The sequence below is a fragment of the Acomys minous genome (genome assembly GCF_964271855.1).
Source record: "Acomys minous genome assembly, chromosome: 10".
NCBI lineage: Eukaryota > Metazoa > Chordata > Mammalia > Rodentia > Muridae > Acomys > Acomys minous.
In genome coordinates, this window is record NC_140491.1 from 104379698 (window position 1) to 104404786 (window position 25089).

Sequence of the window (25089 nt, forward strand, 5' to 3'; positions counted from 1 at the left end):
TGGACCAGGGGCACAGCGCCATGGCAGGGTGCTGCCTCACCTAGCTGAAGACATGGACCAGGGGCACAGCGCCATGGCAGGGTGCTGCCTCACCTAGCATCATGCACAAGGCCCTGGCTCAACGCCAGCAACACAACAGTTTGTTGTTGTTGATGGTACAATTCATGCCCAGTGTTCTTATCATCAAACAAACTAAACCCACAAAGAGAGATGAGGAAACATTTGGAGACAACGGATTTTTACTATCTTGGTTGTGGTGCTGATAATATACATGCATACGTAAGTTCCAGCTCAACAAATTGTATGCATTATCTTCAATATACCAGTTACACCTTAATAAAACTAGAAGAGATATTTCAATCAACATTGACTCACGTTAATAAACAGAGTGAAAGCGTTGGGTGTGGTGGCGGACACCTTTAACCCCAGCACTCAAGAGGCAGAGGCAGAGGCAGGTGGATCTCCATGAGCTCAATGACAGCCTGGTCTGCAGAGTGAATTTCAGGACAGCCAAAGCTATACAGAGAAACCCAGTCGTAAAAAGCAAAAACAAAACAAAACAAAAAACCAGGGTAAAAGATCTCTATGAGTTCGAGGCCAACCTGGTCTACAAAACAAGTCCAGGACAGCCAAGACTGTGCAGAAGAACCATGGCTCAAAATACATAAACAAGCAAGCAAACAAACAGAGTAAAAAGAATCTTTTGAGAAAGAGTCTTACTAGTGACCCTGCCTAGCCTAGAGCTCACTATGTAGACCGTTGGGTCTGGAGTCACTCAAAAGAAACACCAAGGCCATCCTGTAGTGAATAACTTTTCCAGGCAAGAGTTACTGGGTCTCTTTTTTCGAGACAGGGTTTCTCTGTGTAGCCCTGATTGTCCTGGACTTGCTTTGTAGACCAGGCTGGCCTCGAACTAACAGTGATCCGCCTGGCTCTGCCTCCCAAGTGCTGGCATTAAAGGTATGCGCCACCACTGCCTGGCTTGTTTCCCTTTTTTTTTTTTTTTAAGGTAGGCATGGCGGTTCACACCTTAATCCCAGCACTCAGGAGGCTGAGCAGGAAAATTACAATGATGACATTGTGAAGACTTGCTTTACCTTTCGGCATAACTGTAGCCATTTTGTCTTTAACCTCCGTCTTGATCCTAAGGTAAAATCAAGTTCCTGGTCTCAGGCTCTGCCTCCCAGTGATCAACCTGCTGACACTTTGTGAGGTCACAATAACCTCACATTGTTCTGTCTCTATAGTTTCATCTTTAAGCTTTGTGTACTGTATTATCTGGATACTCTGTAAAGTCACCCACTACAGGACCAAATCAAAGGTCAGTTAAAAAAATGCTTTCTTTTGCTAGTCAAAATGAGGTAAAGCCTGCTTGAAAAATAGACCCCCAATGTCACAGTCTTGGGTCTCAAATCCAGACTGTGTCCCTGACCAGTCAGACTTGGCTAAATGGTCAATAAACTTGCATCTACCTGAGTCTGGTGTCCGAACGGTCGGTGGGCAGCTATTCCTGAACAAACGTGATTTGAACGATATCAATCCTAAAACCGAATGACCACAGTTCATTAATCAAGTAGCAGAGTAGGATGGCTCACGCCTCTGGCTTCTGGGGTTGAGGAGGGGAGGGTTGATGTGAGTTCAAAGCCACCCTAGTCGGCACACTAAATTTCAGGCGAATTTGGCTTACGCTGTGAAATCTTGCCTGGGAGGAAACAAACAGCAACTAGGAATGTTTCATCTGGTTCCATAGGCAGTTAGCCACAATGTGCATCCATGACCCAGTGAGGAGTATAAAAGGCAACTGTTTTCACGTCGTTACGTGACTGTGAAAGGCTCTTGAGTATGCCCAGGAGACCCCAGATCACTCTTAGTGAATCAGTAACTTAGTTACGGTTTTATTTGCTTATTGACACTTGTTATGTCCTAAAAGAAAGCACTTTGAGTCATTTAAAAACAATTTATAAAGTAGGCAAGATCCATGCTTATAATTCCAGCACTAGGGAAGCCGAAGCTGTCTGATTTTGAGGCCAGCCTGGGCCACAAAGTAAGACCCTGTCTTTTTAAAAATAAAAAATAAAAAAAGTGTTTCTGCCCTGCTCACACTGTGCTGGCTGCACATTGTTCAAAGCGGTGAACTTACAAGGATTGGAACCTGTCTTTTGTTTGCTCACAATAGAGGGACCCCAGAGCTAACCTAAGAAATAGGACTAGGGCTGGTTGGCACCCAGGGGAAGCAGTGGTCCAGACCAGACCGAATCGGACCTTAGCAGGTTCTGAGCCTAGGGCTGGAATGTAACCAAAGAGAGCCAGGCTTCCAGGGTTCGCGAGGTGGGCAGGGCCAAAGCCCCACCGAACCAGAAACGAAATTTAGTGAAATTAAGATTTCTTGATGGTATAGGTAAACAGTAGGAAGGCTGAAATGGCAACAAATCTGCATGGAGACCACAGAGGCGACTCAGAAGTCAAGCACCCTCCCAGCCGCCCGCCTCAAACCGACTTAACAACACAAAGGGGCAGAGGAAAGAGTGCGCGCTGCTTGGTGGAAGCTTGGGCCTCTCCGCCCGCCGTAGATAGGGTGACGAAGCCGATGCGTTGCCCTGGAGCCTGCAAGACGCCGCAGGGCGGCCACAGTGGACAGCATCGGCGGGGTACCAAGGTCGCCATGTCTGTGCTGGACGTGTTGTGGGAGGACCGCGACGTGCGCTTCGACGTGTCCTCGCAGTGAGTCGGTGCGACGCGCAGAAACCCCGCGGCTGTGGTCCCCCATAGCCCTTGGTCCTGTCCTGGCCCGCGGGCAGCGCATCCAGAGGGCGCGCCCATCAGGGCTGCCACCCTCCGCGTCCAGCGGCGGGGAGGACATCTGGCCGGAATTCCGGAAAGCAGGGTCCTAGAGCAAAATCCGGAATAGCACTGCACATTATGAGCCTCTGCACGCTTACCGTGTCTGTCAAATGAGGATCCTGGGAGTGAGATTTCTCCAAAACTCCCGACCATACAAAAAGCTTGTTTCGGGGCTAAGCTTTCATTTGCCTTGTCATCCAAATACTTTTAGGGCTTGTTCAAAAGAATCCCTGTCTGTCCGTGGGGCATGTGCTTTAAAAAGAGACGATGGGTGCGGGTGGGGGTGGGGGCGCTGAGCTTAGCGCTGGAAAACAAGAAAGCTGAAAGTTCTTAGATCAACAACTACATGGCGCCTCAGCTAATTCCTAATGGTGCTTTGTCATGAACAGTGCCTCCTTAAGTGGAAAAATGAAATATTGCTACATTTCGCAGTCTTTGTGGTAACAGGATGCCTATCATAGTATTAGCTTCTTTAGGAAGTTGAGGGAGGGAGGGTTTGTGAAACTAAGAACTACATTAACTCGGTACATGCTTTCTATGGCTTTCCCTGTAGTTCTTTTGGGGGAGGAGCTCTTAATCCAGACTAATCCAGTTTCCATGAACATTTTCAGTTTACAGACAGTTGTCTCATGCTGAGTACCTTGCTGATAGAGACACAAAAATAAGAGGGAATGTTATCACACGCTCTTTCCTCGTTCTGGCACGGGAGATTCACTTGGGCACCTGTGTAAGTGCAAGTGCGCAAAAGAGTCTGGGGAGATAGGTCACCAAGAGTTCTTTCAGTGTGCCTCGTGCACAGCGGAGATCAGAAGTTAACTTGCAAAAGTCGATTCTCACGCCTTTAATCCTGGCACTCGGGAGGCAGAGGCAGGCGGATCGCTGTGAGTTGGAGGCCAGCCTGGTCTTCAAAGTGAGTCCAGGACAGCCAGGGCTACACAGAGAAACCCTGTCTCAAAAAACCAAAAACAAACAATAAAAAATAAAAATCAGTTCTCTTTTGCCCGTGCACGCCCCAGGAATGAAACTCGGGCCATCAAACTTGGTGGCAGCTACCTTGACTTTGCTGAGCCACACAGTACGATACTTCTCATACAATCCTTTTGAAAATCATTCCCTCCATAACTGCCTGGTGCCCTTGCTCTGCGGCTTATCTCTTGTCCACAGAATAAGGCCGGTGCCTATTATCCTGGAGTCCAGATTCTTTGATAACTTTCCAACCCAACTACCTCTCTTGTTATTCGGTGCCCTTCTCTTCCCGGCCACCTCTCTTGCCTTTCTTGTTCCTAATTTTCAGTCCCATGCACTCTTTGCTCTTTTCGTTTTAGTTATCCAAGACTCCGCTTCTGGGTCTAGCTGACTCCCAGGGGGCCCTGGTCAGTTCAGGCCTCACTGACCTCCAGGGTCTAGAAGTTACTTTCAAGGGCATGAGCACTTGGTGCCGTAAACTCTCTCCTGTTGGCTGCCCCGTGTCTGTGCCTCTCTTCCCTAAGTAGATTGGTAGCAGACAGAGTTGACATTAGAAACCCTGAAATTTTAATCTTTATTTTAGACAGATGAAAACAAGACCTGGAGAAGTGCTTATTGATTGTTTAGATTCGATTGAAGACACAAAAGGAAATAATGGGGATAGAGGTGAGTGGATTTGGGTTTTATATTCTGATTTAATTTATGAACATTGATTCATCCTAGCTGGAGAAAAAGCACTGTATGTAAATGTAACCGTGAGAAGAGAACAGTTAAGTCCACAGATATTTCTCAAATGAAAGAAAGGGTAGGTGTTGAACCTACAGCCAGAAACAAAGGTTCCTCCTGAGCTTCAGCCCAAAGGAAGTGTGTCTTGGTTCACGACATGAGATGTTCTAGTGTAGTGGCTGAAACTCCAGGAGCCCTGTTGGCAAGGTTCGTACCCTTGGATGCCTCCCACAAAGCGGTGACCATTAAATATTCATAGCTGTGGTGTCTGTAGCCAGACTTCACTCTTACCCAGTAGTGCTGCACAGTCCCCTCAGGTTGACCCCTAGAGGTGGACACGGGGAAGAGGAAAACAGTGCTACATTGAGAACTCTATTTGTCAGTCAAGTATCAGACTTGTGGGATTTTTTTTTTCTTTCTTTCTGCTGCTGAGAAACAGCTGTGGCTGGACTCTAGCATCCTTCCCAAGTGAAATTTGCTTGAAGCTAAACTTAAAGCAGCTGTCCATGGAGCCGGTGGTCAGTCCACAGTCAACAGGGCCTGGACGCATCGTTACCTCTAATCTTCAGAGGTCAGGGTGGGGATGCGAGCTTGGGGTACCCTGAAAGTTTCCTTGGAGAAGCAGGAAGTTTAGAAAGGAAGAACGAAAACCTCTTTTTCAAAGGAGGAATCAGGGATGAGGAGCCCACCTCACTCAGGTAAGGGGATCAGTGAGTCCTGGGGAAGGAACAGTGGCCTCAAAGCAGAACAGGCTTAGGGAAGTTTTGAGGTGGTTGCATGTTCCCTGGGACTTAATTCTGAATTGTCCTACTAAGCTAGCTCTCTCTCTCTCTCTCTCTCTCTCTTTTTTTTTTTTTTTTTTTTTTTTGTGAGGAAACTGTCTTTGCCACAAGGCACAAGCAGATCTTGTCAGTGTCTTGAGGCTATCCTTAGAGGCATGTTTATATTTCTCAGTGATCTTGGCCTTAGTCAGGCTGTGGAGAGAGTGACTATAATCCCCTCAGCAGGAAAAAGTCTTGGTTTGTGCTTTGTAGGATAGGATAGTAATTTTGTTGTCCCAGTGGCTAACTCTTAGTGAGAAGCCAGTTACCTTGAAGAAGTCAAGAGAAACTTCAGTAGTTTCTGTACCAACTGCCAAGAAGGTTTCGGTGAGTGTGCCATCCTCCAGAACAAATAGAGACTGTGGATAATAAAACAGTTTTTATTGAGCGCAGAATCCTATGTCAGTCCTGCCCTAGGTAGCTTTAATTGACAGCTTGACACAGTCTAAAGTTGTCTGAAAGAGAAACTCCCGTTGAGGAATTGCCTAGCTTGGGCTGTGGGCGTGTCTGTGGGCGTCTGTTAACTGATGTAGGCGGGCCCAGACCACCGTGGGCGGCACCATCCCTAGGCAGGTGGTCCTGGGCTGTGAGCCTGTGAATTAGGAAGCCAGTGTTGCTCCGTGGTTTCTGCTTCAGGTTCCTGCCTTGAGTTCCTTCCCCTACTTCTCTCAATGATGAATTGTGACCTGGAAATAGAGACCAAATAAGCCCTTTCCTCCCCAGGATTGCTTTCGGCTAGAGTGTTTCATCACAGCAACAGAAGTCAAATTACAGCACGGGGCAGAGAGGCTTTCCGGGGTTGCAGATGGAGCTCACTGGTAGAGTGCCTTACTCACAAGGGCTGAGTCCTCAGCACATGCGTGTAACCCCAGCACTCCGGAAGTGATGATGGGGAGAGCAGACGTTTGAAGCCATCCAGGGTTTTTCTTTTGCTCCAAACAAAGAGGTGGGGAAGTCTGGCTATAAATAATCAACTCAGAGTGCCTGCCTTCTACTCAGAACTCAGGAAGCTTTGTTGATTTTTCTTTTTCTTTCTTTCTTTCTTTCTTTCTTTTTTTTTTTTCATTATTTTCCCCCAGAGACAGGGTTACTCTGTGTAGTCTTGGCTGTCCTGGACTCTCTTTGTAGACTAGGCTGGCCTCGAACTCACAGCGATACGCCTGCCTCTGCCTCCTGACTGCTGGGATTAAAGGCGTGTGCCACCACGCCTGACTTTATTTTTCATTATTTGGTTTTTTTAAGACCAGGGTTTCTCTGTGTAGCTCTGGCTGTCCTCTGTAGACCAGGCTAGCCTCGAACTCATAGAGAGCCACCTGCCTCTCTACCTTCCCAAGTGATGGGATTAAAGGCCTGTGCCACCACCGCCTGGCTAGGAAGCTTTGTTTAAATGAAGGGTTTCAGGAGTGTGCAGAGTGTCTGGTTTATCTGGAGGCAAAGGGGAGTCCTGCATTCAACACTCTACATCTGCTCCTTTCGAGCAGTTTCCAAGTGCCCAGCTTAAGGCCATGTTCCATCCAGGACCCCCTGCTTTACGGCTGTGAGTACCCCAGACGATTAGGACATTTAATCCACTTCTGAGTGCTCTGCCAGGACAATGCCAGATTAGGGGAGTACCCTGAAGCCTGGAGAGTGAAATGCGGGCAAGGAGATTTGGTATTTGGGAGATTATAAGAAACAAGGGCAGAGAAAGGTCCAGGCCTGGAAGAGTTGGGCATGGAGCAGCGAGGAGGGGCCCTTCAGAAGAAAAGCGGCCACACAGGAATCCTATAACGTGTAGGAGATAAACAAGGAGCAGAAAAATGGTGACAGAGTTGCCTGAAAGGTTTGTGGGTTATGTTTTTTGTTTTTTGTTTTGGAGACAAGGTTTCTCCGTGTAGCCTTGACTGTCCTGGACTCACTTTGTAGACCAGGCTGGCCTCGAACTCAGAGCGATCCACCTGCCTCTGCCTCTGGTATTAAAGGTGTGTGCCACTATGCCTGGCTTGGCTGAAAGTTTTGTAAGGCAGACTCTTCTTACCCCATAACTACTTCTAGATATGCTAAAAGTATAAAGGCAAATATTACCTAAGTGAAATAATACAAAAAGTTTTGGATTTTGAGGTGGTTTTTGTTTTTTTGTTTTGTTTTGTTTTTTGTTTTTGTTTTTGTCTCTGTTTTTTTGTTTGTTTGTTTGTTTTGTCTTTTTGGTATTTTGAGACAGAGTTGTTCTGTGTAGCCTTGGCTGTCCTGGACTCGTTTTGTAGACCAGGCTAGCCTTGAACTCACAGAGATCTGCCTGCCTCTGCCTTCCTAATGGCTGGGATTATAGGCGTGCACCGCAACGCCCAGCTATGTTTTTTATTTTTGAGACTGTATAGCCTTATGTGCCCTAGAACTCTCTATGTAGACCAGGCTAACTTCAAACTCACAGAGATCTACCTGCCTCCCAAGTGCTGGGATTGAAAGCATGGGCTACCATTCCATACTGTGTCTCTCCTTTTGAGAGAGGATCTCACTTAACCATGGCTGGCGGCCTGGAACTCATAAAGATGCACCTGCCTCTGTCTCCATCCTCCGTGTTAGCCTTGGATGTCCTGGATTTGCTTTGTAGACCAGGCTAGCCTCGAACTCACAGCGATCTGCCTGCCTCTGCCTCCTGAGTGCTGGGATTAGAGACAAGTGCCACCACATCTGGCTTTATATGGTTCATTTAAATGAGAGCTGTTGGGCTGGAGAGATGGCTCAGCAGTTAAGAGTGCTTCCTATGCAATTATAAGGACTAGAGTGGTCCTAGGACACCTGTAGCACTGAGGTGGGCTGGGGCTGGCTGCCTCGAAGGAATGCTGTGGAGATTATAGAGGAGGCCACCTGATGCTCTACTTGTGCTTCCACAAACAAACACACAGCTCACAAAATGAGAGCTGCAGCCGGGTGTGATGGCGCACGCCTATAATCCCAGCACTCGGGAGGCAGAGGCAGGTGGCTCGTTGTCTACAAAGCGGGTCCAGGCCAGCCAAGGCTACACAGAGAAACCCTGTCTCGAAAAACCAAAAGAAAAAAAAAATATGAGAGCTGCTAAGAGAGACTCATGTGACAGTATGTGTCAGTTACTTTTCTCATTTCTGGGGCAAAGCCAAAAAACAAAACAAAACAAAACAACAACAAAAAGAAGGAAGAGCTTATTTTTCTCACAGTTCTAGGGTTGAGTTCATCATAGCTAGGAAGTCAGAACAGCAGGAGCTGCCTTGGCCAGCCCATGCTCTCAGGCTGGCCCTGACCGCACACCCTGAGCTCGGGGATCACAGGCACGCAGCATGTACAGTGCTGGGCACTGAGCTGTGCACTGCTGGGGGTTATGGAACCGCAGCTTCTGCTTCCACCTCATCCTGTTCTGTGAGAGGGCCATGAGATAATCTGTTCTTGCTTACTTTGCTTTTAGGTCGACTCTTAGTAACAAACTTAAGAATCATCTGGCATTCTTTGGCATTAACCAGAGTCAATCTTTGTAAGTATTCTTCCTTCTTAATTAAAATGCTATGAAAAAAAATTCCTTTTTCAGGAAAGTTGGATGCTGAGTTTTGTATTTAAACAAACAAAAAAATCTAAAGTGTCGGGAACAAAGCTCAGTGGTAGGGCATTTACCCAACACTCTTAGGCCCTAGATTGAACCACTCATAATGTAAAAAACAGCAACAGTTTTCTAAGGTATATCATGACGAATCACAGACTATATTGCAATGAAAAAGAAATAGTCTGTTCTTATTTCTCATTTTACATCTTGGACATATGTGAATTAGTGCTTTTACATGGGATGGTTTTGGTCTTTATTGTGTGTGTGTGTGTGTGTGTGTGTGTGTGTGTGTGTGTGTGTGTGTGTGCTCTGTGTCTTGGGTGGGGTTTCGTGTGCTAAGGGACAGGTGTGTGGTGTCAGTTCTCTTGTTCCATTTTATGGGTTCTGGAGAAAGATTGAGGTCCCTGGGCTTGTGCACTGGGTGCCTTACCTGCCCTGCCTTCTTTGGTCCTGGTCTCTGTTTTGCATTGCCTTTGAAAACATGTTTGTTTGTTTTTTAAAGTGTGGCAACTCTAGCCAGATTCTTTCTTTTTGTAGTTTTTTTGTTTGTTTTGGTTTTTGAGAAAGGGTTTCTCTGTGTAAGAAGCTCTGGCTGTCCTGGACTCTATTCGTAGACCAGATGAGGGTGACTTCGAACTCACAGAGATCTGCCTGCCTCTGTCTCCTGTGTGTTGGGATTATAGGTGTGTGCCACCATGCCCGGTGCCAGACTCTTTCTTTTGGCATATAGTGGAAAGGGTTTTGTTTTGGTTTTTTGGTAAATGGTGGTGTATGGGTTTTAGACAATTACTTTTTTCATGTTAGGAATATTTTTGGTCAAAGAAGCACAACTGACCCTCAAGTTTTTTTAATCATTCATTCATGTTCTTTCTTTCGTTTTGAGACGAGGTCCTATGTATTCCAGGCTGGCCTCTAGCCTGTTGTGTCATTGAAAATGACTTGGGCTTGTGATCTTTCTGCCTCCACCACCTGCGTGCAGGAACTACAGGTGTGTACCTCTGCGCTAGGGCTCCATTTAGCCAGGGCTGAGGGTCAAGCCCAGGGCTCCATGTTTGCTAAGCGAGCACTCGACCACTGAGCGGTATTCCTAGCCTCAATTTGTACTTATTTCATAGGAATTTAACAAGTTGTTTCTGCTTATGTTTAATTTGTAAAGCATTAAAATTCTGGGTTTTGTTTTTTGTTTTGTTTTTTAACAATATTGTTTCTCATTTTATGACATCATATTCCTTACATCCTTTGTCTTTTTTAAAATTTTAGCTATTGGGTACAACTGCATATTGAATATTACAACAAGAACTGCTAACTCCGTAAGTCTGAAAATTTCTAGTGAAGTAGATGTACAGTGAAGAAACATTAGATATTTAAAGTTAAGGCTTGCTTCCACCTTAAATGGGAACTTGCTCTTTAACTCTGAACTTTGTTTTAATACATCTGTCTTTACAGAAACTCAGAGGCCAAACTGAAGCGCTTTATATACTGACAAAATGTAACACCACCCGATTTGAGTTTATATTCACAAATCTGGTGCCCGGGAGCCCCAGACTTTTCACTTCTGTGATCGCAGTGCACAGGTACAATAGCACCCACAGACTCTATCAGGTTATTCTGATGTAACAGTGTAAAGCATAAAATTATACAGATGTGTGACAGCATCTTCTAGTCGCCAACATCAAAGATCTATTATTCCCAGGACCCACATGGCACGCGAGAAGTAACTACCACATGCTGTTTTCTGGCCTCCACATGTGCTCTCACGTTCCTTGTTTGGTTCTTTGGAGGTTTGCTTTGTTCGCTTTTGTGATTTGAACCGGTCTCACTCCGGCCCAGGCTGGCCTACTTCTCAGTTCATTCTCCAGGCTGGCCTCAAACTGTCAATAGCTCTCCTGCCTCAGCCTCCCAAGTAATGACATTGTAGGCATGTGCTACTACAACTAGCTGAAGACTGTTTAAATTTACCATAATGAGAGAGTGATGTTCAGACCCACCCGCAGCGTGTGTTTTAGCGGATGAGAGAACATGGTCTAACAGCACCACATTTCCGCTTGAACTGACTTGTCTTTCATTTTCATAGAGCATATGAAACTTCTAAGATGTACCGTGATTTTAAGTTGAGAAGTGCAGTCATTCAGAACAAGCAACTGAGGCTGTTGCCCCAGGAACATGTGTATGACAAGATCAACGGCGTATGGAATTTATCCAGCGACCAGGTATCCTGTAAGATAATTAGCCTTTTAGGATGCTTCCACAGCCAATTTCCCGCTCATCATTGGGGTTGTGTGCCCTTAAAATTTGTGTTAGAGATCTGGATAAATTAGTCCTACAGCTTTTTTTCTTTCCTCCTCTCCCTCCTCTTCTTCCTTCTTCTACTTCTTTTTTTTGTTTTGTTTTTTGAGACAGGGCTTCTCTGTGTAGCCTTGGCTCTCCTAGATTTGCTTTCGCTTTGTAGACCAGGCTGGCCTTGAACTCACAGAAATCTTCCTGCCTCTGCCTCCCTGAGTGCTGAGATTAAAGGTGTGAGCCACCATGCCCAGCAGTATTACAGCTTTAAATATGAAGTAATATTCTAATTTTCATGATCATGTGCTCTTTTCATCAACTTCTGTATAGAACCAAGAACCACAGTGGGCCTTGGAGATGGTCTGGTTCAGTCTGCTTTTTCCGTAGGTAAGAAACAGAATCACACTTGTCCACGCCTTCACTTACACGCTATTCTTCGTAACACACTGGTAGAGGCGAACCAATGCCATGGATAGATAGAAGGCCCTGCATTGAGTCAGGGTCTTGCTTTTAAGCTGGCAGGCCTGGACATCACCACGTAGAGCAGGCAGGCCAAGAATGTGTGGAGACCTTCCTAGTTCTGCCTTCTGAGTTGCAGGGGTTACAAGCATGGACCCAGCCACACAGAAACCTTTTATCCTGTGTGTGCACTTAGTTTTAAGACAGAGTCCTGTGTAATCCAACTCAACTTTCAGCTGAATGCTGGGCTTACAGAACCCACTCAGGCAGCTCACAGCCACACATGACTCTAGCTCCAGGAGGGTCTCCATAGGCACTAACACTCATATGTAAATCACACAGGATCACACACATATACATAATTAAAAATTGGTGTGGTGTGGTGGTACACTCCTTTAATCCCAGCACTCAGGAGGCAGAGGCAAGCAGATCTCTGTGGGTTTAAAGACAGCCTGGTCTACATAGTAAGTTCCAGGCCAGCCAAAGCTACAGATTGAAACCCTCTCAAAATAAACAAATACAATATTTTAAAATGTTTCATTGTTATTGGTGGTGGTGTTTGTTTTATTTTTACATGTGCAGGTCTTTTGTCTCTGTGTATACCTGTGTACCACATGTGCCTGGTGCCCTTAGAGGCCAGAAGAGGTCATTGGGCCCCCTGGGATTAGAGGTACAGACAGTTGTGAGCTACCTTGTGGGTACTGGGAACTGAACCTGCATCCACTGAAAGAGCAACTGGTGCTCTTAACCATTGAGACTTCTCTAGCTCCAGGGTGTTGTTGTTGTTGTTGTTGTTGTTGTTGTTTTGTGGTATTGAGAAAAGATCTTACTGTATAACCCAGGCTGGCCCTAAGCTCATGATACTTCTTGCCTTAGCCTCCCAGGTCCTGAGGGGATGGAGAGGAGTCACCACATCTGGCTGTAGTTCTGGTCCAGTCAGTACAGACCAGCCATCAAATAGCTCTGATAAGTTGATGGTGGGGCGTAACTCTTTTCTCTCAGTCGGCATAACTCCTTTGCTCAGGCACATCTCAAGTTTTGAATAATAATTATAGAAAGATCTAATACTTCTAAAATACTATGTGCCAGGCTCTATACTATAGTCTTAAAAGGGACAGGGGTACTTATTCAAATCCCCATTTTATATTTGACAAAATATACCAAGAAAAACTGTGTGGGTCAGTGAAGTGGCTCAGTGGGTAGAGCTGCTTGCATGCAGCCCTGACAGCCCGAGTTTGAGTCCTAGATCCCATAAGGTGGCCAGAGAGAGCACACTGCAGACAGTTGTCCTCTGATCTTCATGTATACATGCTCGCGCACGCGCGTGCACACACACACACACACACACACACACATACACACACACACACACATACACACTCACACACACACACATACACACTCACACACACACACATACAGACTCACACACACATACACACACACACACATACACACTCACACACACATACACACACACACACACACACACACACTACATTGTTAACTTTGTCCTCAGAAACGTATACTAACTTTCACATTTAACCGTTCTGCTGACCTGCTGCTTCATGGTTCCAGGTCCCGGTGTTGAGTCTCTCATTGTCCTAGCTTGTAAACAGCAGAGCTGCTGCTGCTCCGTGGTGCTGGCCGCTGCACTACTCTGCTGGTGTGATACTGAGAATTGTCCTGAGCCTTAGAAGACAAAGACTGGGGGTCAAAACAAGCAATCACTGATTTACCTCTCTTTCTTCCGCAGGGAAATTTAGGAACTTTTTTTATTACCAATGTGAGAATTGTGTGGCATGCAAATATGAATGACAGCTTTAATGTCAGCATACCATACCTGCAAATTGTAAGTTACATGCATTTTGCCTATCTTCTTTAAATGTAAAATAAATAATCCTGTTAATAACTGGGGTTTTTTTTTTCTTTCTTTTTATATGCTACTAACTAAAAAGCATACTCCTGGGGCCAGTAAGGTGGCTCAGAAGGTGAAGGTGCTTGCCACCAAACCTGATGGCCTGAATTTTCAGTCCCCTGACCCACATGGCGGAAGGAGAGAGAGTTGTTCTCTGGCCTCCACACTCATATACATTTTGGCATACATACATGCCTCTCTCCAAATAAAGCATAAATGTAATTTTTAAGTATGCTTAAAAATAAGTAAATAAGCTGGACATTGTGGCACACGCCTTTAATCACAGCATTCGAGAGGCAGAGGCAAGTGGATCTCTGTGAGTTCAAGGCCAGCCTGGCCTACAAAATCACATCCAGGACAGCCAGGGCTACACAGAGAAACCCTGTCTTGAAAAATCAAAAGAAGGGGCCTGGCGTGGTGGCGCATGCCTGTAATCCCAGCACTCAGAAGGCAGAGGCAGGTGGATCTCTGTGAGTTCGAGGCCAGCCTGGTCTACATAGTGAGTCCAAGGAGAGCCAAGGCTACACAGAGAAACCCTGTCTCAGAAAAGGAAAAGGAAAAAAGGAGTACATCTGTGCTTTCGTAGTACCACAGTTTAATTCCCAGCTCCCATACCAGGTAGTTCACGCCCTCCTTTAGCTCCAGGCGTCTGGCACCCTCCAAAGCAGTGACCCTAGAACTGTGACCCTTTAATACAGTTTCTCCTATCATAGTGACCTCCAACCATAAAGTTGCTTTTCTTGGTACTTGATAACTGTGATTTTGCTACTGTTATGAATCATAGTGTAAGCATTTATTTTCTGATGGTCTTGGTCAAACCCTGTGAACAGGTCATTTAACACCCCCTCCCAAGGGATCACAACCCACAGGTTGAGAACCACTGCTCCAAAGGCACATGTGTGGCGCGCACACAGATACGTGTTCACACACAAAAACAAACACTGGGAAAAAAGATGTAAGCCAGTAAGCATCCTCCTCCCTGGCCTCTGTTTCAGTTCTTGCCGTGAGCTCCTTTCCTTCGTGGTGGACTGTGATTAGGACACGTACACCGAAGCAAACCCTTTTCTCCAAGGTTACTTTATCACAGCAATAGAAACCCTAAGGCAGAATCACTCTGTGCTCAGTGATGAACAGGACAATAGTTATGACCCAGCGCACAGCCCTGCTACTGAGCTTTCATTCTGGCAGAGGAAAAAATACATTACATGAATAATAATAAAGTTTGAGTTGAAGGAAATCCGATTATTTGTTTTGTTTATGGTATTGGAGATTGAACCCAGGGCCTTGTATAAACTAGGCGAGTACTCCACCACTGAGCTACGTCTCCTGGCAGAAATAATCTGACATCAAAGCTTAGCCGCTGTGATAGTCTGCATGGGCATATGACAAACCGATGTTTGTATTGTTTATTGCTTAGTTTAGTTTTTTGTTGTTATTTTTTTCTTTTCCCTTGGTTTTTCGAGACAGGGTTTCTCTGTGTAGCCTTGGCTGTCCTGGACTCACTTTGTAGACCAGGCTGGCCTTGAACTCATAGTGATCTGCCTGCCTCTTTCTCCCAAGTGCTGGGATTAAAGGTGTGCTCACTATCGCCCAGCACTTAGTTTAGTTTAATTTGAGATATTTTTGAGGCTGGTCTCTATAGTCCAGACTGATATGGAGCTTACCGTGTAGCCCAGCTGGGCCTTGAACTCACCCTGCTTTACCCTCCCAAGTGTTTGGGTTACAGTGTTAGTCCACAGGCGGCAGCTGCTCTGCATTGAGGTATGTGCCTGACTCTCATTATGCTGAATAATTACTGAGTAGTAAACAACCTGTGCTTTCTGTTCCTCAAATAGAATTTTTTTTTTGTTATTAAGAATAGAGTTGCCAAATGTGGCTTCTGGAATGAATTCAGCCTGACCCAAACAGCTTGTAACGCGATACATCACGGCTTGTCACTGTAGGCGTCATGCTCCGACTTCAGCTCTAGCCTTGGCCACTGCCCTGACTACTCCACAGGCCCAAGCCGTGTGTGTGTGTGTGTGTGTGTGTGTGTGTGTGTGTGTGTGTGTGTGTGTCTGTGTCTGTGTGTCTGTGTGTCTGTGTATGTCTGTCTGCCCGCATGTTCTGTCCGTGTGTGTGTGCACATGCGTGTGTCTTGTGTATGTATGTCTGTTTATGTCTGTCTACCCATGTGTTGTGTCCGTGTGTGTGTGTGTGTGTGTGTGTGTGTGTGTCCATGTGTATGTCAGTCCATGTGTTGTGTCCGTGTGTCTGTCTGTCTGTCCCCGTGTGTGTCCTGTCTTACCAGCATGTGTCAGCTAGTCAGATAGGTAGGGATTGACATATCTTAGCTTTCCATCGCTATGATGAAACACCATGACCAAAAGAAATTAGGGGGAGGGAAGGCTTTATTTCTGCTACACCTCTACATCACAGCTCATCGTCGATGGAAGTTAAGACTGGAACCTGGAGGTGAGAACAGGCAGAAGCCTTGGACAGGTGCTGCTGACTGGCTTGCTTCTACACACACACACACACACACACACACACACACACACACACACACACAAACCAACAACAACAACAACAACAACAAAAACCTGACCATTAAGGTTTGAGCAGTCAATGGTTTTTGGAGCCCAAAGTCCAGATGGCACCACATTCCTCCCCAAAACATATGGTCAGATCTGTCACAGCAGTACCCCATGAGCTGCTACACATTTCTCTCTCAGGGCTTCTGTTGCTGTGATTAAACATCTTGACCAAAATCAGTTTGGGAGGAAAGGGCTTGTTTTAGCTTGTTGTTCTACAGCCCATGCGTCACTGAGGGGAGTGAGGACAGGAACTCAAGCAGGGCAGGAAGCTGGAGGCGGCAGCTGACGTGGCCTCCTCAGTCTGCTCTCTTACGGAGCCCAGGAAGATCATGGCCCTTTCGTGTGAAATATCCAAAAGCCTGTTACTCTAGGGGGTTGGGAATATCTAAGTCAGATGACTGTGTGCTTCCGAGATGTCTTCTGCATATGGCTTTATCAGTTCGCCTCCTGTCTTAGTAGGTCTTGTCGTTTACTGACTCCTTCAGGAAGAGGTTAAGAGAGGACCTTCTGCCTTTTAGGTGATAAAGAGAGGAGAAGTTCTGCAGAGGTGGGGCTGGCAGCTCAAACCTATAGTCTAAGCACTCAGTAGGCTAAAGCAGGAGGATTGCCCAGAGCTAAAGGCCAGCCTGGGCTGCATGGTTGCTTCCAGGCCAGCCTGTGGTACAGCATGAGACCCAGCTTTAAAAGCCAGGGCTACAGCACAAGACATAATTAAAACATGTATCAAAGAGTTACTAGCCGAGCGGTGGTGGCGAACACCAGTAATCCCAGGACTCGGGAGGCAGAGGCAGGTAGATCTCTCTGTGAGCTCAAGGCCAGCCTGGTCTACAAAGGGAGTCCAGGACGGCCAAGGCTACACAGAGAAACCCTGTCTCAAAAAACAAAACCCACCCTCCCAGAAACCAAAAACCAAACCAACCAAACAAAAAAAGAGTTACTATGGTCATAATAAAAATATGCTTTTTTCTTTTTCATTTTATATAGCGTTCAATAAAGATTAGAGATTCAAAGTTTGGCTTGGCTCTTGTCATAGAAAGCTCTCAACAGGTAAGATATTTTAACATTTTTATGAAACTGATAAACTTTTAACTATGTGACTGGGTTTTTAGTTGTTGTTCTGTAGTAACCAGTGTACTTGTCAGAATGCCAGCTGTGGCATGACAATCTATGAAGTGTCTCCTTCCTACATGTATTTGTGACACTAACTCAGGAGCCTCCTAAGCACTAGAATTATAGGTGTGATTTAGTGCATATCACACTGCCCGCTTGTTCATTAGATAGATATAGTCATTACTGTAATTATGAGGAAAATCACTGCTAGGTCAACACATTTCATAAATTATCTCAATCTAATAACTCCGTGAAATAGTAGCTGTTTTTTCCCCTCCTCTACCAGTCCAGGATGCTGAGGCCTGCAGGAGTTAGGAAACCTCCCTGGAATCTCCAGGCTGTTAGGGATGGGACTGCAGTTTTCATCCCAGTTTGTCTGATTCACACTTGCTTTGAGAAACAGGGATATGTAGGGAATTACATATACTCTGAGATTTTATATTCCCACAGACTGAACAGTATCTAATTATAAACTGCTGCATACCTACTATGGTGTGGGTTTTGTTTTGTTTTGTTTTGTTTTTTGTCTTTTTTTTTTCAGAAGTAAATTTGAAGCATTTAAGATACTTATGGTCTTGAACTCATGTAGACCAGGCAGATTTTGAGCTTTTGGTTCTCCTGCCTCTGCCTCCTGAGTGCGGAGACGCCAGGCCTGGACAAGCACGCCCCACTTCAGAGGCTCTAGTCTAGTTACTCCGCAGCCCCTGCTCCCTCAGTGTACTCAGCAACTGTCCTTCCTTCAAAAGAATGGGAAAGTTATAAAATCATTTCTGAATTTAAAAATGAATGTCCACTCTCTCTTTCCCACTTACTAAGTACCCAAAGTATACCCAACAGGATATACTTTGTCCTGTTTAATATAACCATTGGATAATCATTCGTGGTTTTTTTCAATGAGGCTTAGAAAGAGTAAAGAAAGAATATTGTCCAATACTAGCTGTTGTTCGAGAATTGAACCTAAAAGTATTTATGCTTTCAAAACAAAATATGTTCTTGCCTCTTTTTTTGTTTGTTTGTTTTGTTTTGTTTGTGTGGAAAGGCTTTCTCTGTGTTAGCACTGGCTGTCCTGAAATTCCATCTTATAGACCAGGCTGGCCTAGAACTCGGAGCTCTACCTACCTCTGCCTCCTGAGTGCTGGGATTAAAGGCAAGCGCCACCACCACCAGGCACTTTTGCTCCTTATAACTGTGCTACATTTCTTTTTAAACCAGTTCTTTCTACCAGCCTGGAGTCAACCATAGTCAAGATGCTTTGCAAACCCTTCAAGGAGTTGGCTTCATACAGACCGTATTTTAATGGATAATCTATTCCTTCTCAAACCCTAGTCCAAGAAAAACTTAGTTTCTTCAGCACCGCATATTTGTTATCTGGAAAGATCAACTTGTATTTAAAGATGAGGTTATATGCAATCTAAGAATACTTTAGAATATGAGGGAGGCAGGGGTTCAAGGAGAGAGGTTAGACGCGTTGCTTGTGTGGTAATGCCACCAGCCGCTCTTCCATGACTCCCCAGAGGCGCTCTGTGCTCTTCTGTCCTTGGGTTTGGAATTTTCAAAGCAGAGAGTTGAATTTCTTTAGAGCAGCTTAGGTGTGATGCCTCAAAATTAGGACAGTTAGACTGAGTCACCACACCCTGTAGGTATTGCCACTCAGGCTTGGGTGTTGTTTTTCTTTTCTTTTCTTTTTATAGAGTGGAGGATACGTTCTTGGCTTTAAAATAGACCCTGTGGAAAAGCTACAGGAATCAGTTAAGGAGATCAACTCTCTTCACAAAGTCTATTCTGCCAACCCGATATTTGGAGTGAATTATGAAATGGAAGAGAAGGTAATTTGTTCAATATAGGGCTGTAGAGTTTACTGAATTACTTTCACATTACCTAAAAAAATTCAAAAATAAAACACTGTGTATAACGTTTGAACATGTATGTAGGCCTTGGTCAAATGAGCATGGCCTCAGGCTTGCCCTCTCTAATTGGCCGCTATTACTGTCTTGTAATTGGTTGCTTCGTCTTCATTCCTCTGTGCCCCGCCTAGGTAAGCAGCCTGTTCAGGTAAGTTTGCATGTACATGGCTCCTCTGATGTAGACAGAATTGAGACAGTGTCATTCTGTCAACTTTAGGTTTAGGCCACCACCTCCCCATGAGCTTAAATGGCCTTATAGACAAACCTTAAAGGCCTTTTGGGCACCATCCTAGTCCATATTGTCCCACAATGCAGCAAGCCCAGACTCCGCCCCATCAGTATGGTCCATCTCTGTCCTGTTAATTAGTGCCTCTAGTGTGGTGGTTTGGAGATGTTTTATTGGTTTCCGTTTCTCTGTTTATTTGTTGTTTAGCTATTTACTTGATTTTGAGTTAGGGTTGGATTTTTAAATTTTGTTTTATTTTGTTTTGTTTTGCCAGACTGGGCTTCAAGCTCCTAACTACCTTAGCCTCGGCTTCTATAGTGCTGGGCTCTCAGACACGTACACTGTGCCCAGCTAGTTTTGAGGTTTTTTATTTGAACGTGTCTTCCTCATCTGTTCTGATTGTGGTTCCAATCATCAGGTACACCAGCTTTCTTCTGGTCTGCAGCCCTCATCATCTGATCTGTCACTAGCATCCTCACAGTCTACACAGGTACCCTGGCCCAGGCTCTTCCTCTGGTGTGCTCCTTAGCTCACTCCCATCACAGACCACTTGCTAGGGCCCCCAGTGCATACCCTAATGTCTGTGTCCTAGCCATTCACTTTCACCAGTACCCTTGCTGACACTCATGCTGCTGCACCATATCACCACCACTGTCTCTCCTATCTCCTCTGTTCTCAGACTATAGTGTGTAGCCCAAGAGAACCACGAGGCAGGCTGGGCACAGGGAATGCATGTCCTCTGACTTCAGAGAGGCATTTCACTCTTCCTTCTTTGTGTATTCCTCAGTAATACCACTGGCTGCTCCAGCAGCATCTTTAGTTTTTATTTCTCCTCCTCCTCCTCTTCCTCCTCCTCCTCCTTCTTTTTTGAGACAGGGTTTCTCTGTGTAGCGTTGGCTTTCCTGGACTCTCTGTAGACCAGGCTGGCCTCTGAAGACCACCTGGCTTTATTCATGTTGTGCATTGTTGCACACATGTGGAGGTCAGAGAGCAGCTTTCAGGAGTCAGCTCTCTCCTACTGTGAGGGTCCAGGGGCAGCTCATCGTACTTGCCAGCAAATATCTTCATCCTCTGCGCCATCTCTCCAGCCCTCCAGCTCCTTTATTAGATATTTCTGGATGCCCTGTACATCTGCTGTTCTGATCCTGAGGCTGTCAACTTCTATTTAGTTCCAAACACCCTTGAATATTGTCACATAGATAAGCATCTCAACTACAAATAAATATTATTTGAAAAAATGCAGTTTGCATGTGTGCTTGTATGTATATGTGTGTGAAAGTCAGAGAACAACTTTTGAGAATTGCTTCTCTCACAAAGGAACTAGAGATTTGGGATCAAACTCAGGTCATTAGGCTTTGCAACAAGCCATGGAGCAAGATTGCTGGCATGAAGTTGAATTGCTTTTCTCCTCTTTTTTTGTTTTTTGTTTTTGTTTGTTTGTTGGTTTGTTTGTTTGAGACAGGGTTTCTCTGTGTGGTCTTGGCTGTCCACATTGTAGACCAGGCTGGCCTCAAACTCACAGCGATCCCCTGCCTCTGCCTCCCGAGTGCTGGGATTACAGTTGTGCACCACCATGCCAGGCTGCAGCAATTGTTCTTAAAGCATGAAGTTGAATTGCTTTTCTTTTCTTTTTTGTTTGTTTGTTTGATTGTTTGTTGTTTGTTTTTTCAAGACAGGGTTTCTCTATGTAGTCCTGGCTGTCCACTTTGTAGACCAGCCCCCATAGAACTGAGTTCCTTATTTCATAATTTTATTTTCATAATAACATTATGCAAGTCAGTAGGATCTGTCAGACGTACGAGCAGCCTTGTCATGTCTTCTTCAGATGCAGTGTTCTGTTGACTTAGAATTTACTTGTTTCTAACGTTGCCAAAAGGAGTTGTGCTCAGAGTCTTAGGGTTTTCCTTCATTTGCTTCCTTATCTAATCTTACATATTAATTTGATCCTATGAGTCTTCCCTGTGCCAATCCCTTTCTATTCAGACTGCAGGTGCTGCTGCTGAGGAATGGTGTAAAATTAGCAGTCTTTGGAACCTGACTTTCATTCCCAGATTCACTGTACCCTAGGGACCGTTAGCTTCAAGTTTCTCATTTTTAAATGCAGATAATCTCCTCACAGCTACATGCACATAACCCCACAACTATGTTTACATAAACGCAGAGTGCACAGGGGATGCCTGTGGTGCTGATCCACTTCCTGCCCTGTTGGGCTTTCATTTTTCCTCTCTCCTCTCCTTTGACCCCAGCTCCTACCCATAACTAGCCATGGTCACCCGCTCTCTCACTTCTCAGGAGCCTCCTAAGTTCTTCAGAGTGGCCTTCTCTGACTCGCCCCTTTCTGTCTGAGAGAATGGCAAGGACTTTTTCTCTTAAGTACATCTGTAGGCCGGGAGTGGTGATGCACGCCTGTAATCCCAGCGCTTGGGAGGCAGAGGCAGACAGATCGCTGTGAGTTCGAGGCCAGCCTGGTCTACAAATCGAGTCTAGGACAGCCAAGGCTACACAAATAAACCCTGTCTCAAAAAAACAAATTAAAAAAAAAAACACATCTCTAAGTACATTAAGTAGATACATATTTCCTATTTTAACTGTTTTGATAATGTTGACTTCAGAGTTAAAAACCCGACACCATTACAACTCCAGCTAGCTTTAATATGTGAATATAAATTATAGAACGGCCTGAGTGGTTTGCATTGTGTTACCCTTTACACGTATTTGTAGATCTCATTTTGTAGAGATTTGTAGATCTCTAAAACAGCTTATTTAATATTGACACTGACATCTTAATTTTTAGCCACAGCCGCTTGAAGCTCTGACTGTTGAACAAATTCAAGATGATGTGGAAATAGACGCTGATGACCACACAGATGCTTTTGTGGTGAGCACCAAACAGACAAAAACCCCTATTCAATGTCCTGTGATGTTTATCTGAGTCACGTTTAATTAGTAATGGTATAACTGTATAGAATGTTGTAAACCTGACACATTTGGCAAGAGTTGAGGGAAATATTTTTAAGTGATAGAATTTCTTTTGTGAGAATATTTTTAAATTCCCAACCTAGGGAAGAGTTTGAGAATAGTTATTTAGATGGTTTGATTCATGGCATGTTAAATATCATAACTAATTTAAAGTTTTTACAGAGTTAATCTTTATGAAATGATTTTCTTTAATTTACATATTTTAAAAGAATAATATTTGAGCAATATATTGTCCTATATCCGAGTACGTGTTATTTAATTAGCCAACATACTAATAATGTTAGGCTGGCTGTAGTAGCACAGTCTTTAATCCCAGCACTCAGGAGGTGGAGGCCAGGAGGATCTTGGTGAGTTCAGCCAAGTCTACAGAGCAAGTTCCAGGACAGCCAGGCAGACAGGGCTACATGGTGAGACCCTGTCTCAAAAAAAAAAAAAAAATAAGTAAATTAATGCTTCCTATTGTTTCCATATCCTACAGTCTTCTGAATCTGACCATAAGGTAACAAATAGTTGTCAATAAAGATGTGAAATTGGCAGAAAGTAGTTAATTATGAACTACCACCTCCAGCTGTATACTGACACGCTGAAGTGCTTTTGTTTGGCATGTTTCTGGTTGTTTTTGCTGCTTCTTTTTGTTTTGTTTTTGTTTGTTCTGATTTGTTTTACATTTATTTGTTTTGTGAGGCGGGGAATAGCAGCCAGAGGACAACTTTCACGAGTTAGTTCTTTCCTTCCGTCATGTGGTCCCACGGATCAAACTCATGTTGTCCCACTTGGTGACAAGTGCCTGTATCCACCAGGCCATGTTTTGTTTTCTTAAATGTATTGTTTTTCCAATTATGTTTGTTTTAGAGTATGTGCACATAAGTGCAGTTGCTCTTGGAGGCCAGAGGTCTCAGATCTCCTGGAGCTTGAGTTAGAGGTGGTTGTGAGCTGTCTGGTGTGCATTTACAAAGTAAACTCAAGACCTCCAGGAAAGCAGTACATGCTCCTTGCTGCTGAGCCATCGCTCCAGCCCTGGTCTTGAACTCTTGACCCTTCTCCCATGTGCTTGAGATTGCAGCCACCACGCCAGCCTTTCCTGCTATTCCATCCTCATCTTTAAAACAAAAGGAGAGAAGTCATCTTAAGCTCCCAAAGTATTGTGTTTCCCCTCAGGCTAACAGTGCTATGCATAAATTAGAAAGCCTGTTTGCTTAGAGCAGTGGTTCTCAACACAGCTCTGAATATCGGATATTTACGTTCCAACTCATAACGGTAGCAAGAGTCCAGTTGTGAAGTAGCAATGGAATAATTGCATGGCAGGGTCACCACAGCATGAGGAACTATCTGAAAGGGTCACAGCATTAGGAAGGTTGGAAGCCACTGACTTAGAGCACAACTTTTATAAACATTAACGCTGGATAAGAAAAAAACTTACAGTTGTTTGTTTTGCTTTGCTTTGCTTTAAGATAGGGTCTCACAGTGTAGCCCTAGCTGGAGAGCTCACTATGTAAAGGCTTCTGGCCCCACTCTTAGAAAGTTCCAACCTGACTCTGCCTCCCGCGTTCTGGCAGTAAGGGGCCATGCCACCGCAAGAAATGTGTTGATGGCAGCATTATGGATGGACAGTAGCCGTCTGCCCTGTGCATTAACTGCACAGTAGCCAAATGTGAAATAGATGTAGTTACTAAATCTTTCTGAAAATTACCTGCCCCTGATTTGTTTTGTATGAAGCATGTAAAATATCTTTCTATATCTTGCAGGCTTATTTTGCTGATGGAAATAAGGTAAGGACACTTTACCTATAGTTGTTTTGTTTTAAGTTTCAATATTATAGCATTTAGCATTCACTAACTTGGTGAAACATTTTCTTGTTTGTTTTTGTTTGTTTTTTCCCGTTCCTTGCTCATCTTCTGTTCCCATCTCACCTCCTTACGTTCCCCAAAGCAACAAGATCGTGAGCCCGTCTTTTCAGAAGAACTGGGGCTCGCGATAGAGAAACTGAAGGATGGATTCACGCTGCAGGGACTCTGGGAAATGACGGCCTGATCTTGAGTGGAGCGGGACTTATTTAACGGTATCGCAGGATCAAATAAAAGATACCACTTGCCCGCTACCAGCATGGAATAGCTCTTATACTTATTGCTTTTATATTTTATATTTTAAGAAAAGTTTTTAATAATTAAGGAAAAAACTCCTTAATTTTGGAAAACTCCCCAGCTTTCTACAAATTATATTTGAAATTGCAACTGAAATGTGCCTGGTCTGTAAATGTTTATGTTGTACCTAATACTTGTAAAATATTTGTAAAATCATTTCAGATATTAAGTGACTGTATCATGTTGGGTTTAATAAAGATTTTTATGCAGTACCTCTTAATGTTTTGAAAGTATTATTTAAAAACAAAACAAGATCATTCTTTAAAAATAGTCAAATATTTCTAAACTACAAATCTGCTTAAATATATTATCATAGGACTCTAAAAGTAAAACTAATTCAAATTATAGTTCTGTAGTTTGTTTTTGAGACACAGTCTTACTATGCAGCTCTAGCTGTCCTGGAACTTACTGTGTAGAGCAGGCTGGCCTCAAACTCAAAGACATGCCTGTCTCTGAGGCCTCCTAAATTACAGTTCTTAAACGTACCATTTTTAGGGGTTCATTTTTGTAAAAACTGAAAATTATAATTATGATGTATATCAACACAGAAGAGTAGTCTATAAGTAATGTCATGATGGTTTTGATAAGAGTG

At 44.4% G+C, this 25089-nt stretch overlaps 1 protein-coding gene across 2 annotated transcripts; it reads left to right on the forward strand.

Annotated features, from left to right (window-relative positions):
- The first annotated feature begins 1256 nt into the window (after nt 1–1256).
- On the forward strand, nt 1257–24709 carry BBS5 (Bardet-Biedl syndrome 5). 2 transcript variants are annotated; one of them, XM_084799466.1, is made up of 13 exons: nt 1257–1321; nt 2399–2721; nt 4391–4473; nt 8773–8838; nt 10165–10214; nt 10351–10478; nt 10979–11114; nt 13400–13495; nt 17122–17184; nt 18939–19073; nt 22172–22255; nt 24102–24125; nt 24286–24709. In XM_084799466.1, exons 2-13 carry the CDS (start codon nt 2420–2422, stop codon nt 24385–24387), a joined length of 1269 nt encoding a protein of 422 aa, XP_084655592.1. In that variant the 5' UTR covers nt 1257–1321; nt 2399–2419; the 3' UTR covers nt 24388–24709. The 2 variants fall into 2 exon arrangements, with proteins under 2 accessions (XP_084655592.1, XP_084655593.1); XM_084799467.1 differs by lacking the exon at nt 1257–1321 and having other exon boundaries at nt 2603–2729.
- The last annotated feature ends 380 nt before the right edge of the window (nt 24710–25089 follow it).

Coding starts and splice junctions, on each gene's coding strand:
- BBS5 (XM_084799466.1), top strand. CDS start 2,420: ATGGCAACAAATCTGCATGGAGACCACAGAGGCGACTCAGAAGTCAAG. Junction 11,115..13,399: donor GGAATTTATCCAGCGACCAG/GTATCCTGTAAG, acceptor TTTCTTCCGCAG/GGAAATTTAGGAACTTTTTT. Junction 24,126..24,285: donor ATTTTGCTGATGGAAATAAG/GTAAGGACACTT, acceptor CGTTCCCCAAAG/CAACAAGATCGTGAGCCCGT.